At 39.5% G+C, this 15,559-nt stretch overlaps 1 protein-coding gene across 4 annotated transcripts in view; it reads left to right on the forward strand.

Moving 5' to 3' along the window:
- The window catches only part of il1rapl1a (interleukin 1 receptor accessory protein-like 1a), a 174,166-nt gene that overhangs the window by 15,770 nt on the left and 142,837 nt on the right, over positions 1-15,559 (forward strand). For all 4 annotated transcript variants that reach the window (XM_044019149.1, XM_044019151.1, XM_044019150.1 and 1 more), the window contains exon 2: positions 10,287-10,388. In XM_044019149.1, the coding sequence (XP_043875084.1) occupies positions 10,307-10,388 (82 nt within the window). In that variant the 5' untranslated portion in view covers positions 10,287-10,306. The remainder of the gene's footprint in view (positions 1-10,286; positions 10,389-15,559) is intronic.

The following is a 15,559-nucleotide window of genomic DNA, read 5'->3' on the forward strand; positions in this document are numbered from 1 at the left end:
TTGATTTTAATATTTATTTTTGAACGAAAGGACAATCAACAACAGAATAATTTGATGGTTCAATTAGGTTTATTTGAAAAACAGTGGTGGGAAAAAAAAAATCCCAGTTGTAAAATTGTCAAATACAAGTATAGCAAGTATATATTTGACTGTATGGTTGGAGTTTTCTCTTGTGGTATCTTCCTTCCACCACTTTCCTCTTCATTTCTTTCTGTTCTTTCTACTCCCAGCCTGTCCCTAGTCAACCAGAGAATCGATTTTTAAACAGGCAAGACTCAGGGGACTGAGCAGAGAATCATTATTGGCCTCATTTAGGCTCCATTGCGACCATGATGGCTCCTCTAGACAATGGGATAGACTCTGTCATGGATACCAAACGTAAATGCACATTCCAGCTGAAAACCGCTCAGGCCAGCATTTCCAGTCTTTGGGGAGCTTTGTTTAAAAAAAAAAAAAGAACCCCTCTCCATTTGAGCGGATGGACTGCAGTGTCTTTCCATAAACTGGTAATAGAGGCACATCTAGCATATTTCACAGCTGCAGGCTCGCCAGGATGGGATCATTTCAAATGTATTGGTTTTTTCCTTCATAAAATTTACCGCATGCACATTTCACTTTTTCATCACTGCTGCAGTGCTTTTTTTTTTGCAACATATGGCAATTTAGTTTGCACTATATACAGTGGCTGCTGAGTTCTCATAGTGTTGCTGCTACGTCTGTTGAGAAGCTCCAGCAGTATGTGGCCAATCACCGCCCTCCATGGTTGACGTCTCTGTAATATGTGGTAACCTCGCTGTATTGATGAGAGTTTTTTCGTTTTGCCATAGAAATCACGTTATCCCTCAGGTTTGCAGTTGGTTGCCATGTTCTTGAGGTTGATCGTTCTAGCTTTGAGGCGACATTTTACAACTTCTCAGCTGTGCTGCTGTGCCGCTATTCATGTGGAGATGCAGGTCACTGCTTTACATGGTGTTTCCACAGGCATGGTTTCGTACTGGCTGTATTATGCCTTTGGCACAAATTATAGGTCAATGAGTATATTCCCTCATTTAAAGGCCAAACTTTTTTTTTTTCTTGATGCTGAATAATCAAAGCAACCATGTGGAAATAGGTCTTCATAGAAATATGGAGATACATTTTGATAGAATGTAGTTTTTTTGTCCTTGTTAGTTTTTCGTTTTTCTTGGTTCAAGTTATCTTTGTTCTATCAGTCATTACAAATCCTTTATATGTGAATGTCTACTGTGTTCTGCTGGACGAGCAAAAGTCAGAGTCAGGTATGGTTTTAAAACAAAATTACAGAGTGTGCGCAAATTGAGATGCTTCAAGAGTTGTCATTATCATTGAGTCTGACAATTGTTTCCAAATTCTTCCAAATCATAGGATTTTAAATCAAGAGCCACTTAAAAGGCCCTTAATGTTGGAGGCAAAAGTGTTTCACTACCTGTAGAAATTTGCACATTTAGAGAATTGTGTTGGCATTACACTGAAATGTCCTCTAACAATATCAGACTGCAGTTTGGCAAATAAAGGACATTATGTTCTAAACCTGATAAAATAAGGATCACTTTAACAAATCAAAAGCATTTGTGGCAGTTTTTGTATTGAGCTTTCTTAGCAACACTATAATTCTCATTTCTGTTGCTTATATATTCACCACAAGACTTTCTTATTTTATTGTAAAGATAATCCTTCCACTTGTGTTGTAGAAGTGATGTATGCAGTACAAAGAAAAAAAAAATATAGAAATTAATACAGTACAAGACTTCACACTTGAATACTGAAACTTGAATAGCATCTTCTTGAAATGAAGTTGACGTAGTTCTATCAAGGCTCTTTTACAATAGTCATGTTAACATTGATTTGATATTCTCATACAATATACCATACTCACTTTATTCTATGGTTTGCCATAACACAGAACTAATGCAATCTAATATGCTGTATTTGTGTTTGGTTTTTTTTGCATTATCGTATAGTGACTGCATTTCATTGGGTAACTTCATAGTTTCAGATTTTAAGCAGATTCTCTATTTCAAGGAGGAAAACTGCTGTGGAACCAGTTGTGTTGTTAAGCCCAGGTTGTCTGGTAATGAGAGGTACAGAACTATATTTGAACTTTTTGGACTGCCCTCACAATGATTAAGGTCAGCATGATAATTATCAAACTTTGGTGATGTTTAGGTTGAACCTCCTAAACAAACAATGGTATTGGGAATAATATCAAAATGTCACAAAATATATGATACAAAATAAACTGACAGTTACAATCTTATGAAATATTAGTCCACATTGATACCCCCTGTTTCTTTTTTTTTTCATATTTTATCACTGCAAAGCATTAACACTTTATTATCCATGTCAAACCATGTCATGTTTTTTTTGTATGTTTTCTTTGCACCTTCTTCGAAATTAGAGCATATTAGTGGGATGATGTGCTATGCTGAGCTATACTCTTACTAATGTCCTGAATATTTGAGATTAGAAGGAACAATGTTCTTTCTCCAATTTTGAAATTCTCCAATTTCAAAATCTGTTAGGATTTAAAAAACTCAAACTGTATTTGAAAGCAAGCTTTAGACTTGAGTTCACATGAAATCCATGATTCAAGTCATGCATGATTACATTTATGAACTCTGATATCAAAAGATCAACAGTCAGTCAGTCATCATCTAACCGCTTTATCCTCCACCAGAGGGTCGCGGGGGGTGCTGTGCCAATCTCAGCTACATCGGGCGATAGGCGGGGTACACCCTGGACAGTTCCCCAGTCCATCGCAGGGCCACACACAACTAGAGACAACCATTCACTCTCACACTCACTCCTACGGTCAATTTAGAGTGTCCAATTTACCTAATCCCGACATTGCATGTTTTTGGACTGTGGGAGGAAGCTGGAGAACCCGGAGAGAACCCACGCACACACGGGGAGAACATGCAAACTCCATGCAGAAAGGCCCTTGTTCCAACCGGGGCTCGAACCCGGGTCTTCTCGCTTCACCACCGTGTGACCAAAAGATCAACAGATTTTCTCAAAATGTTTGCTAAACTGCCTCTTACACCAATATGTAATAACAGATTGGGAGAACTAATCTTACTGCAGCTGAATACATAAAGGAGTTAAAAAAAAGTTTGATTGTATAGATGAATATTGTAACTATACCATTAATCCATAAATCTGAATATGAATGCTGTGCTAGGATTGTCAAGAACATCCTTTAATTTACAGTGTTATTTAACAGGATAACAACATTATTTGTGTCTCAGTGTTGTGTATTTATTAATATCCCAGACTGAAGCTGAGAAAAGTTGACCACCAACAAGACAAACAATCGCAATACCCCTCACGTTATTGATTACGGTGTAGCATATCTTCCAGTATGGAATTTAAAATTCTAGTATCGTGACATCCCTAATCTTTGTCAGTCTCTGTGTGGCTGTCAGTGTACAGTATCTGAGAATTGTTTGTGGCTGGGCTGCCTGCAGTGGGTTGTGCACACTAAATGGCAGATGGGTAAGGAGAATGTTTGGCGCCTACATGCCATCAAAGGCAGGCATTGACTGGAAGCAGGAGAGTGTCTCTGCAGCCAGTCATCCTTGGACAACTGACAGTGGGCCTGGACACAGGGGGCAGAGCATCAACAACTGGAGGAAAATGCTTCACTGCTGGTGGAATATGTGCGTAAATTCTTGACCAGTCGAATGGTCAAGTGCGAATGGCTTTAGTTTGCCTTGGAGTTCATCTGATTAATTATTATGGACACATCATTGAATTTTATGTGCTCAAATGCAGACTTTAAGTGCATGTACAGAGTCCGTGTGTCTAGGTTTGAGGTCAGGAGAACAGTGGGGTGTGGATTGGCTCAGAACGTTGTGGTAATGAATCTCACTCAGTGAAGAGGTGCATGTTGGGAGTGGGGCAGGGCAGAGCTTAATGCACCTTGCTTGTTAAATCCAACCACCTATGTCCATCCTCTGGAGATTAATAACGGCTAACCATAGTCAAAAGCGGTCAAATGTGTTTCAACAAATACACAACACGGCTGTGGAATAATATTCATGGGATCTGGCTCACTGTGTGACACATCTGGCACACAGCAGAGCACACACACACACACAAGCCACATGGCACAGAAGCAGGAACAGGTACCGTAATCTAATGTGCTCTGCCATTTACTAGGAATCCCAGCATGAATCTCTTTGACACAGTGACACACAGAAACACCTATGACTCACTCACTCATTGGGTTTATGTGATTTAGTGCTTATCTTGCTACACATTTTTTACATTAGATGTCGTCTAAGCCAAAATTGGAGATGGAGAAAGACTAAATGAGAATGTTGATGTGCTCCTGCAAACAAACTTTCACTTTTCAGTTCTTTTGTGTCTAATTGCACATCAGAGGGAATGGCTTTAACGGCTATTTTGTACACATGCACTGGCTCATCCATCATATCAATAATGTATTGTTTAATAGATTGTATATTCCCATCTCATGACACTAGGGCTATAAGCTGAATTTAGTCGAGTATTCCACCTGCCAAGTTCTCATGCAATATTTAGCAGTTATTACTCATGCAATATTGATCAAAACACACCACTGGTCTTGGTATGAGTATGAGAAAGAAAGTTTAATTGCATGTATTCATTATATACAAAGAAATGGTACACATGCAGTTCTGTGTTTTTACTATTACACCATCTTCTCCCTTGCACTCAGCAGGCACGGATAAGACACAGGCAGACATGCTCTTCTCTTACATCCTTTGATGTTTGAATAGTGCATCATTTGGCTATTTAAGTGTATTAGTTTTAGAATCAGCTTAACAGTATGGAATAAGCGAGGCACTTTTATTCTTTTAATTAATCTGTATTAGTCAATTCATTTACAAACACAGAACTCAACTACTGTGGTTCACTTTAATTTACCGTAGGTGATTTAATAATCTTCTGTTTTGTCAAACTACAGAGCCCTAGTACAGCCTTGTACATGCAAAAAAGGTGTCACGGATCCAAGACCTCAGTGCAGGCTGCCTTCAAATCGGATGAAACCCCTAAATAACATGATCACAGTTAACTATGCCAAGATGACTGGGCTTTCTTTTTAAATAACTGCACACAATAGCAAGACTAAAAACTGGAAAACCATATATTTGGTTTTTGGCTATAAACTGTGTATTTGCACATTCTTCTCATTCTAGAGAGATAAAAAAACTACAATAAAAGAAAGGTTCGCAGAGTTTTGGTGTACACATGCAGAGCAGTAGAGAGACAACCCGCATCTAGGAGACAGAGTGTGTGAGCAACACTAAAATCCTCTGTTCCTTTGTCAGAGTAAATCAACAGGAAGTCCTCTGCTATGTCCCTTGTTTTCTGGTAAGAAGCAGCAGGCAAATGGCATGTCTGCTACTGTGTGTCATGAAGTGTGCATGCCTCATGCATCGCTGGAGCGTGGGTAGCACGCCATGCCTGTGTGACACACCTGCTCCTGACGCCTCAGAGAAAAAGCTAGGCTGTTAATTACACAAGCATAGCGACAATGTGAAAATATGCATGTACTACTTGATTTTGTACTCTTTAAGATATTTAGTCGTCCAGCTTTTTTATACACTTTGAATTTGCTTCGAAAAATGATGGGGACATTTCAGTTTCATTGAGCAACAGCAGCTCAGTCAGCATCGTTAAGATTGTTGCCCTGGAAACAATATAACTGTTTGGGTGTGTTCAGATACTTCAGACAAGGTTAGATGAGTCAATTATACTCAGAGTTGTTTTTCATGTACAGTTGAAATAAACTTGTTCATTGGGCCTGCATGGCCTTGTGAGAGAATAATCCTTAAATGTTCATTAAGGGTGTATTTTTCCAAACAGTGTGAGCATGACAAAAGGCATTCACGTGGAGAGCGGAGTGATGGAGGACTTTTTTTTTTTTTTTAAGAAAACAAGGTTGACTTCACTACTATTGGCAAAAAACAAAGCCCGACATGGTGACATGTTATACGAACACTAAACTGAGTCTGTTGAAAAGGATTCTTCACTGAGGCTTCTTTGAGTCTATATTTGTTTGAGTCAATTCCCCTCGTTTTCAACTCTCAGAAGTTGCTTTTTGATCACTTCAGCATCACAGATACAGCTTCTTTTTAGGGAGGGTGCAGGGAGTGGAGTGGGGGGTTGATAGAGAGGGAGGGGACGTGTACAGGGTGTTCACAGGGGTCATACATGGTGCACAGTGACCCTTGAGTGAAAGGGGCAGACCACTGATGTCATGGCTGGCAAGACCCTGAGCCTGCTGAGGTTGTGACTATGTGACATGATTGGGACTCAGAGGAGGGTCGCTGACATGGTTGTACTGAATCTGGCTGTGATGGAGAAGCAGCTCTGCACCATACAAATGTAGAAAAAAACAAATTCACTTTTGTTAGTAAACCAGCTTGTATCAGCAACCTGGAAATGATTAGATGTTGGTGCATTGCCATTGTTTGACTCAGGTTTGAGAAGAGGGTTAAGAATCAAGCTTTATTTTTAGTAGCTATGGGGAAATTGGTGCCATAATGATGTTTGCCATTCAGTGTGTTTATTTAGTCAGACTAAGGCAATAATTTGGTTTTCGTAATGTCATGTAAACACATTAGTCCACTAAAATTGAGCTAGTCTCAGTCAGACTAACATACCAGGTTAATGCGATTCATCATCTGATTCCTCCATGTACTGCACGTATACTCAGACTTGGTGTTCTGTGCATGCACTGAAAATGTCCTCCCTGGTCTTTGACCCGGAAGTAGAAGGAGACGATGTACTGTTAAATTATATGGTAGTGGAGTCTTTCTTCAGACAACACAGCAACTACAAAAGCCATACTCAGTCTAATTTGTATAGGAGTGTCATGATTCTCCAAATCCTTGATTTGATTTTCTTTTTTAAGGTCACAATTCGATTGAATTCTCAATCTTTTTTTCTCTCTTTTAGCAAAGATGGGTCTGCTATTTTTAAACTTGTCTATAGGATCACTGGTTTTATGTCATGATAACTGATTTAAATTGTTTTATACAGTGGCATGAGTGATATAATTTCCATCATATGTTTGCAACATACCACACCAAGGCCTTATTGTCAAATTTAAATGTATGAATTATTAATTATGCATGAATGTAACACAGAATAAGGCTGCATGTTTGATGCTACAAACACAACTATAGCACTAGTTATCGCTTTAGCATGATTGAAGTTTGATCCAAATGAGTCTGGAAGAGTTGCCTGCAGAGGCAGAGTAGCCTCCATAGGTCAGACATACATCGATTTTAAGTTTTCTTTTCAAGTTTTCTGATTGCCTGTCTTAGTTGCACTACAACATGGCTCGATTATACTATTTCTTGGTCTCCCATTTCTTGGCTTCCTTTTTTTGCCAGTCCCTCCTTTGTAGCCTACTAGTCTTGTTAATCATCCTCATGGCAATTACTATATGTTGTCTTTGTTGGTCTGCACCTGAAGACAATTTTACACATTGTTTAATTTTTCAGCTGGTTGATACAATGGCCCTGAAGGTCAAAACACACCAACATTTCAGAAAACACAACAACATTACAGAAAAAACGACATTACAGAAAAAAACAACATTACAGAAAACACAACAACATTTCAGAAAACACAAAAACATTTCAGAAAAAAATGACACAACAGAAAAAAACGACATTACAGAAAACACAACAAGATTTCAGAAAAAACGACATTACAAAAAACACAACGACATTTCAGAAAACAACATTTCAAATAATGGAAGGGGTAGGGACAACACTATTTATTTCTGATTGGACAGAACCACAGTGTAACAGCATTTCCTGTTTCAGTTCACTGTTACAAGGGCAAATCTCAAATGAACGATAAATTGACAAATACAGTACCTTGCGATTTCTACATCATGGAACATTGGCTGGTTAAGGTTCATCTTCCCTGCTGCTCTAGAGATGAGCAGCATGCCCTGAAGGCCAGCACATGACTGAAGGGCAGTGGTGGTGAACAGCTACAGCCTCTGTGTTCTCATCCACATTCCCCAGTGAGGAGCTGAGAGAAACAGGAGGTGAATCAGTGAAAGTCGGAAGAGAGTCAGAAGACTTACACTGTTAAACGGCATCCATTTTCCGTCTTTAGAAGGCCCTAATTTGTTTCCTCCACACCACATGTAGCATTACATTACATGTCATTTAGCAGACACTCTTATCCGAAGCGACTTACAAGGGAATTGAGTACAACCTGCCAGGGGTGGAGTTGAACTTGCGACCATGAAGTATTTTGCTCCAAATGAGCACAGGGTGTGCAGGGCTTTTCTCACTTTTGGATGTAAATGACAACACTGAGGCTGTAGCCGTAAATGCTAAACTTTCAGTGAAAGGTGCAGTCTGAGACCACCTCTTTCAAGATGACAGAGTTTGGTCATTTGGTCTACATCGGAGGTCTTGGACTATGTTCACAGCTACCCAAATTAACTGTACTATGGGGATACATTCAATCCCATTATACAAGGCTAATGTGAATACACCCTAAAAGGAGAAATATAAAATATGACGAAACACAACTCAAATCTGTATTGAACCTTTTGTGAGTGCCTCTGGTTGGAGGTGTGGGTATGCACTGCAATGAGTTAAACTATGGTCACAGTGTTTAAAGCCACAGTGTTTCCAAATGCCTTTTATCCAAACAAAGAGAAACCGGTCCTTCAGTTGCGGTGCTTGCCAGAATGTTATTGACAAAGCGGTGCTAATCGATTGAACGCTGTTTCCAAGTATAATGTGATCGAAGAGAAGTGAAAGGATTCTTTTCAGAGCGGGCCTCACATGTGTCGTGTAAACACACCGAGAGAGGCTCCTTTCATTAGCTATGCTAATCTGGAGTGCACGTGATTTGCTGCAGACTCCACAGTTCCATTTGGCTCCTGTGCTCTTAGTTTCTGTCATCAAAAGCCAGGGTCCCGTCTTCTTCTTTCTGGTGTTCTGGGTAATTTGCCATTAGTTAGACTGACAGAAGTTGTTGAGTGTGTACCCCGTCCTTTTAAACACAGACTGGCAGCTTTAGTAGAGCTTTGATTATATCTCTTATATCATAATGGATCTCTACCAATCTTAAAGAAAAAAAAGTCACCTATAGTAAATAGTTATCAAAGTTATTTCCAAGAGTTAAGTTCTTGAGCAGACTAATGACACACGTGCAGTGTGTAAATATAAATATAATTTATAAGGTATTACCAGCAGTTGGCTAATTAAGCTTAGCATGAAGACTGGAAAAAAGACCAGCTTCTTTCATGCTGACTAATTAAAAAGCTACAAGCGTGTATGTCCTTTGCTTAATTAAAAACAAAACTAAGGTGTAAAAATTACTATTACCGGTTTTATTGGGGTTTATGTGCTCATAAAATGACTTGGCTGGAAACACTTGTGAAGCAATGAGTGAAGACTACAGGAAGTTACTTGCACCAGTCATGAAGTTTTCATAACATTTGTGAGTTTTAGAGGTGCTAGCAAAGGTGGCATAGCATAGTGGAGATCTTGACAGAATCAGACTGGGTGTTTCCTCGCTCTTTTTAATCTGTATGTTAAGCTAAGCCAATTAGCTAGCAGTCATCATGGGCTGTCTCACTGACTCTTTTTTATTGAACATTGTTCCTGTTATTTTCTTTTTTAATTTTACCATAAATACAGTGGCACTGGACGTGATTCAGGTGCTGCCTTTTAAAGGGTAATAACTACATGTTGGATTAAGTCATTTACTCAGAGAAGACCAGGAGATGGGAATGAGTCACCTTAATCAAACAATAAGGTATATTGTGGGTATTTGCTATGTCTCTTCAAGTCACAAGGTGACGATTTGCAATTACCATTAAGGTCTCGCCTTGCAGGTGATTAAAAGTGGTGTTTCTTCCACATGTAATTATTTCTTTATTGATTTGTCAGCATCTTAGGGAACGGTTTCTTATAAGATGTATCCTTACTATGATAACTTGTCTCAATTGCTATCGTGAGAGGAAATCATTACAAGAAAGACTCTCCAGGGAGATGTTGAAATTGGTGTGTTGGTCTGAGTGTCCACGTGTGTGTGAGTGATCACGTGGGCATGCAAATGTTTCTACATTAGTGTCTGTGAGTGTGTGTGTGCGCGCGCTTGCTCGATCCAGTGTTTGGTCTGTAACAAAACATCCATCCACACTGACATTGACTCTTGTCTTGTACAGACAAGGAGATACTTGATCACATTTACAAGGGGTGACTGATGGATCTTCTTCTATTTTGTCTTTTCAGGCTGTGAGGACGGGGGGAAGATGAGACCTCCCAGCCCTCTTCTGATCCTGCTGTACATCACGCTGTCCAGGAGTGTGAAGGTGGTCTCCAAGAGAGGCTCAGGTATTTAACACACTGCTTCCTCCCTCTTTTGGTGTTGCTTCCAGTCTAAAGCCTTGCTCACCATAAGCCTTTTTTTGAGTTATTTACTGTTAACAGCTAAGCTAATTAATATTGCCACTAATGGATTATCTTGTGAAAAGTCTCATATTATTGGTTATTGCTAAAATTGTACCTCATGGCACACTTGTGCAATATATAAAATAAGTACAGCAGCAAACTTTGTAATCTTCAATTGCTCCTAATAAGCAAATGGCACACTGAAATTTAAAAGAAACTCACCAGGTGTTGAAACTCATCATTGTGTAACTATCATATATTTCTGATAAAAGTCTGGCCAATCATTTTATTCGGTCCAAATAAAATTGGACCGAGCTTCCTGTCGCAGCGTCGTGTACCGCTCTCACAACTTGCAAGTGGTAGAGTGTTCTGTGAGAGATAGCAAGGAAAGGCGAAGACCTGACAATGACTGACCGAGGCGAGCCGTCACTTCCACCCCCAGCTGCTCCCACGAAAACCTCACTTACCCGTGCCTCACATTATCACCTCACACTTGGGGGGAGGAGGGAGTGTCAGACGTCACAGGCAGGGGGAGAGGATGGGACTTTGAGGGAGGTGGAGTTGTTCATGTTCACATTTTTAGTGCTATGAGACATGCCAGAAAGGTAAGGATTGCTTTAATGCATTCAATACACTGGAGAATGGCTGCCACTGACAAAAACTTTGCTAATCTCGGACTCACACTTATAACCGCTGTTACACTGTGTTCATGCGCATACACTGACCCACTGTCTATTTTAATTTATAAACATTAAATCTATTTGGTTAATTGTCTCATGTCAGCAACACATGACGATTAAGAGTGAAAGTGTGTCTGCTTTAGAGCATCAATGTGTTATTCATGCAATGTGTGTATACAATAACACACCAATGGAGGGAGAGGGTTAGCTAATATTGGCTGAAGTTATTATCTCTGCTTTCAAGCATCCATATTTAAAAGAATATTTATTGCAGATTCTCATTTTCTTCTTTTCTGGTTGAGATGTTTTTAGACGGGCTTTTTAGGAGTACTAATGAAATTTAAGGCAACCTGTGCAACTTGTGTGTCACCATTGTTATCAGTGAAACCAGTATCTCAATTTCTTGTTTCCTTAATCTCTGATGACACATCATGGTCATTTTTTCCTTAATATACATCAATCCATCTTCTACCGCTGTATCCTCTACAAGAGGGTCATAGGGGTGTTGTGTCAATCTCATCTGATATAGGGCAATAGACAGTCGCGTACCGTGGGGTTCCAGTCAGGGCCTTCAGTTAAAAAGAAAACAAAAACGACATAGCACACACACACACCACTGCGCATCTATAGGCTACTGCATCATTACCACCACATCTTCCGTTAAGTCACTCAGCAAACGCAATTTCACAAGCCACTATATGACACAAAAACAAGCTTCCACATAAGCATCGGCGTCAGCTACGCGGGGAACACGTCCCCGGCACTATTTATGATCAACACTTTTGTCCTCACCACTTCTAAAAAATGTTAGAAATGTATCATTAACACTCCAACTACCGTAAATGATGTACCTCTTCGGTGTAGGTCTTCCTCTTGAAATAATTTCCTTCTTTTCTCCAAACGATCACCGTGAAAAGTGCACAGGAAGGAGATCAGAAACATGATGGATCGGTGGTGTTAATGCAGTGGCCATAGCTTACTTCAAAACCCGCCATAGGTTCAAACGTCGTTGATGACAACAGCAGGGGCTAGCGCCAGACACATCGCTGGGCCTGGGGCGTTCTGTCACTATGATATCAAATTTTGATTGGCTGACGACACATGTCAATCAACGTTATAACCAAATAGGAAATGGCAGCTTCAACAAAAGGCCAGCAATACTACTAGAGCAGGTCCACGGAGCAATGATGCGTTTAAAGACATTATGGAAAATCCAGCTCTGCTTCACAAAAAATAACCATATTCTTTCTGGAAATATAATCATAACATACTGAAAAAGTAATTGATTTCAGACATGTTCAGACACACATTAATTTGATTATTTAAAAAATAATAATAATAAAATAAAATACTTTTTTGATATTGTCAGGGCCAGCAGAGAAGGCCCTGCTGGCCCTGACAGACCACCACTGGCAATAGATGGGGTACACCCTGGACAGGTCACCAGTCCATCGCAGTGCCACATAGAGACAAACAACCATCCACCCTCACATGTATGGTCAATTTAGATTATCCAATTTGCCTAATCCCCAAATCTGCATGTCTTTGGACTGTGGGAGGAAACCAGAGAACAACAGAGAAAACCCCTTGCACACACGGGGAGAACATGCAAACTCCATGCAGAAAGGCCCTTGTTCCAACAGAGTCGTGAATCCGGGTCTTTTTGCTGCAAAGACAAGAGTGCTAACCACTACACCAAACGTGTGGCCCTGACTTAATATCAATAGCAATATTATCCACATGTGGAATTACAAAGCATGGTGTCTTCCCCACTTCTGTGTAATGCAAGGGTCAGACCACACAATATCAGTTTGATTATAATAAACACAAAAGGCGACGGGGGTCGGGTGGGATCAGAAACGATCAATATTCATCATGTGCCACAATCAACCTTTTTCTCTTGAGTGTGTCATAATAGATGACAACAGATGCTGCATAATATGCGATGCTTCCTCACATTCAAAGTGAAAGACGAGCATGATGGATTCTTTTTTTAACATGTCATGATTCGTTTTATGATCGCTGTTATGTTGACCAATGTGTACCCACATGTAAACATGGTTTTACATGATGAACTTTTAACATGACACTTTAACATGAACATAACTGAACCAGTAACATCAAGGACTTCATAAAAATGATGGATAGTATTTATATGTGGAGCAACTGGTATCATGTCTCTTGACAACTCCATAGGAGGTACTGTATATCCTGATTAAGTTAAGTTTATGTTCACTAAATCAATGTAATATAAAGGTATGCATAGATTAATAGAATTAGCTGGACCTCAATCTAGAGAGTTACCGCTACCAAGCAATTAGGTTATCAGAGACTGGGTCATCGAGGGTTAATGTGAAACTCATTTTAACTCTAAATGCCAGCAAATTGAACATCAATCGTGAACAAATGCAAAGGTCAAACAAGAAAATGGAAAGCAAAGAGATTTAAGGTAGATACTTTTCATAACATGAATGTAGAGGAGACTCTTAAAACATTGTGAAGACAAACTGCAATTGACAAAGAAAATGTATAGGTCTTATCCAATATCATGTTTACTTTTTATGCAGACATCATTAATAAACAATGAAGTCTTTAAAGGCAGGTAAGTGTTAAAAACTACGTGTTAAAACTATTTTTTTAGTTGTATTTTTAAATTGAATTATTTCCCTGGGGTACCCCTGAGCAAAGTACCCACTTTTAATTAGACACTCTACATTGACCCCAGCCACGGGGGGCCACATCCAGTGTAGTCCTTGTGCCATTGAAAGTGCTTGAGATTTGTGCAAGAAAAAAGTTAAGTTGATACCTACCGTCTCATGTGCCCTGCATTGCTTGATGTACGTACACGAGGCCTACACAGAACAAACATCAAGTCTTAATTACTAGCGCTGCCTCTCTCTCTTCTCTCTCTCTCTCTCTCTCTCTCTCTCTCTCTCTCTCTCTCTCTCTCTCTCTCTCTCTCTCTCTCTCTCTCTCTCTCTGTCGCTGAGTTTCCATGCGGAACAATGAGTAACGTTAAGCAAAAGAGAGCACATTACGTGATGCCTGGTAAATGCAAATTCCAAGATCTCTGGCTCACCAAAGAAAATGACAAAGATTGGCTTGCCCAAGATCCCAAGGACAATCACTTGGACAGATGCAGAGTGTGCTGCAAATCAATAAAAGTGGACACCATGGGAAAAGCGGCTCTTACATTTGTCCTCCCATCTTAAGCTGTGTCAGCACATTTGATCCTTGAATTTGAGAGAATTGGTTCTTGAAAAGTCCTTGAATTTGATGTCAACCAAGGTGTGGGAACCCTGCTTATAGTTATCACAGAGGAGGCAGATGAAGTCAGTATGTTTTTTTTGTGTGTCACTGAACAGGATACACATGAGTGAAGACAGTGTCCATTATCATCTGATGGTTTGCTTGTTGTTGGGATCACAGACTGGAAACTCTTTCCCTCAGTCAGTCAATCGCTTCATGTTCCTGTTTCTGATGTTTCTGGTCTTTTCTAGTGAGCCGTGTAAGCTTGCAGCCTGCCATCCACTTAAGTTTTGGGTTAATACTGGCTAATCTTACAGTTTTTTTTCACTCTGCATTTTATGGCCCTTGCTGCTTGTATTCTGTTGCCTCTTTATCAGGGGATGTTTTGGCTGTCTGAGCTCACCTGTTTCTTTATAATTAAATGTGCTGCTTGAAGAAACACCGTACATGAACCAAAAAAAAAAAAAATCTGAACAATGAGAAAGAAATAGAATAATTCTTACACATGTACAGAATAATAATAATTATATTGCATTGTATTTTGTGACATCATTTATCAGTAAATGTGGCAATAAAACAATGTATTACCTTATGCTAAAGATTAGTAAATAGTAAAGTAAAGTAGTAAAATAGTAAAGATTAAAGTAATAGTTGCATTTAACCAACCATGGTATTGCATTTACTTTATATTTGATGAAGTGAAACACTTACAGAATGGGTGCTTATTTTAATTTTGAAACTGTACATCAAATATGCACTCACCATTCAGCATTACATATCAAATTAATTGATAATGCTAACAACACTAACAGGACACTGTGAAAGCACTGTGCTGCTGCTGCTGCTGTTGTTGCTGCTGTTCTTCTTCTTCCTCTTCTTTATTTCTTCACAGCAGTTGGCATCTGTATTGTTGCTTTACTCCCTCCTTCGTCTGTTTTCTTTTGGACAGTGTAGCTATGTGCCCTTTCACTATCCCTTGATTTGTCCTACATTGGGCAGTTTGTCTTCTGGCATCCATAATGCTACTGTTGTCAACAGGAGACTCACTCACATCAAAACCAGCAACGTCAGGGTGCAGTATCAATTCTCTATTTGTGCAATAATATAAACTAAATTGTTGCCTGTTCTTGCCTTTACTGAAATGTATTGCTATTGCAATACCCCATTTGGTGTTACAACCTTGCA

Source organism: Solea senegalensis, linkage group LG2 (genome assembly GCF_019176455.1).
Source record: "Solea senegalensis isolate Sse05_10M linkage group LG2, IFAPA_SoseM_1, whole genome shotgun sequence".
Lineage (NCBI taxonomy): Eukaryota > Metazoa > Chordata > Actinopteri > Pleuronectiformes > Soleidae > Solea > Solea senegalensis.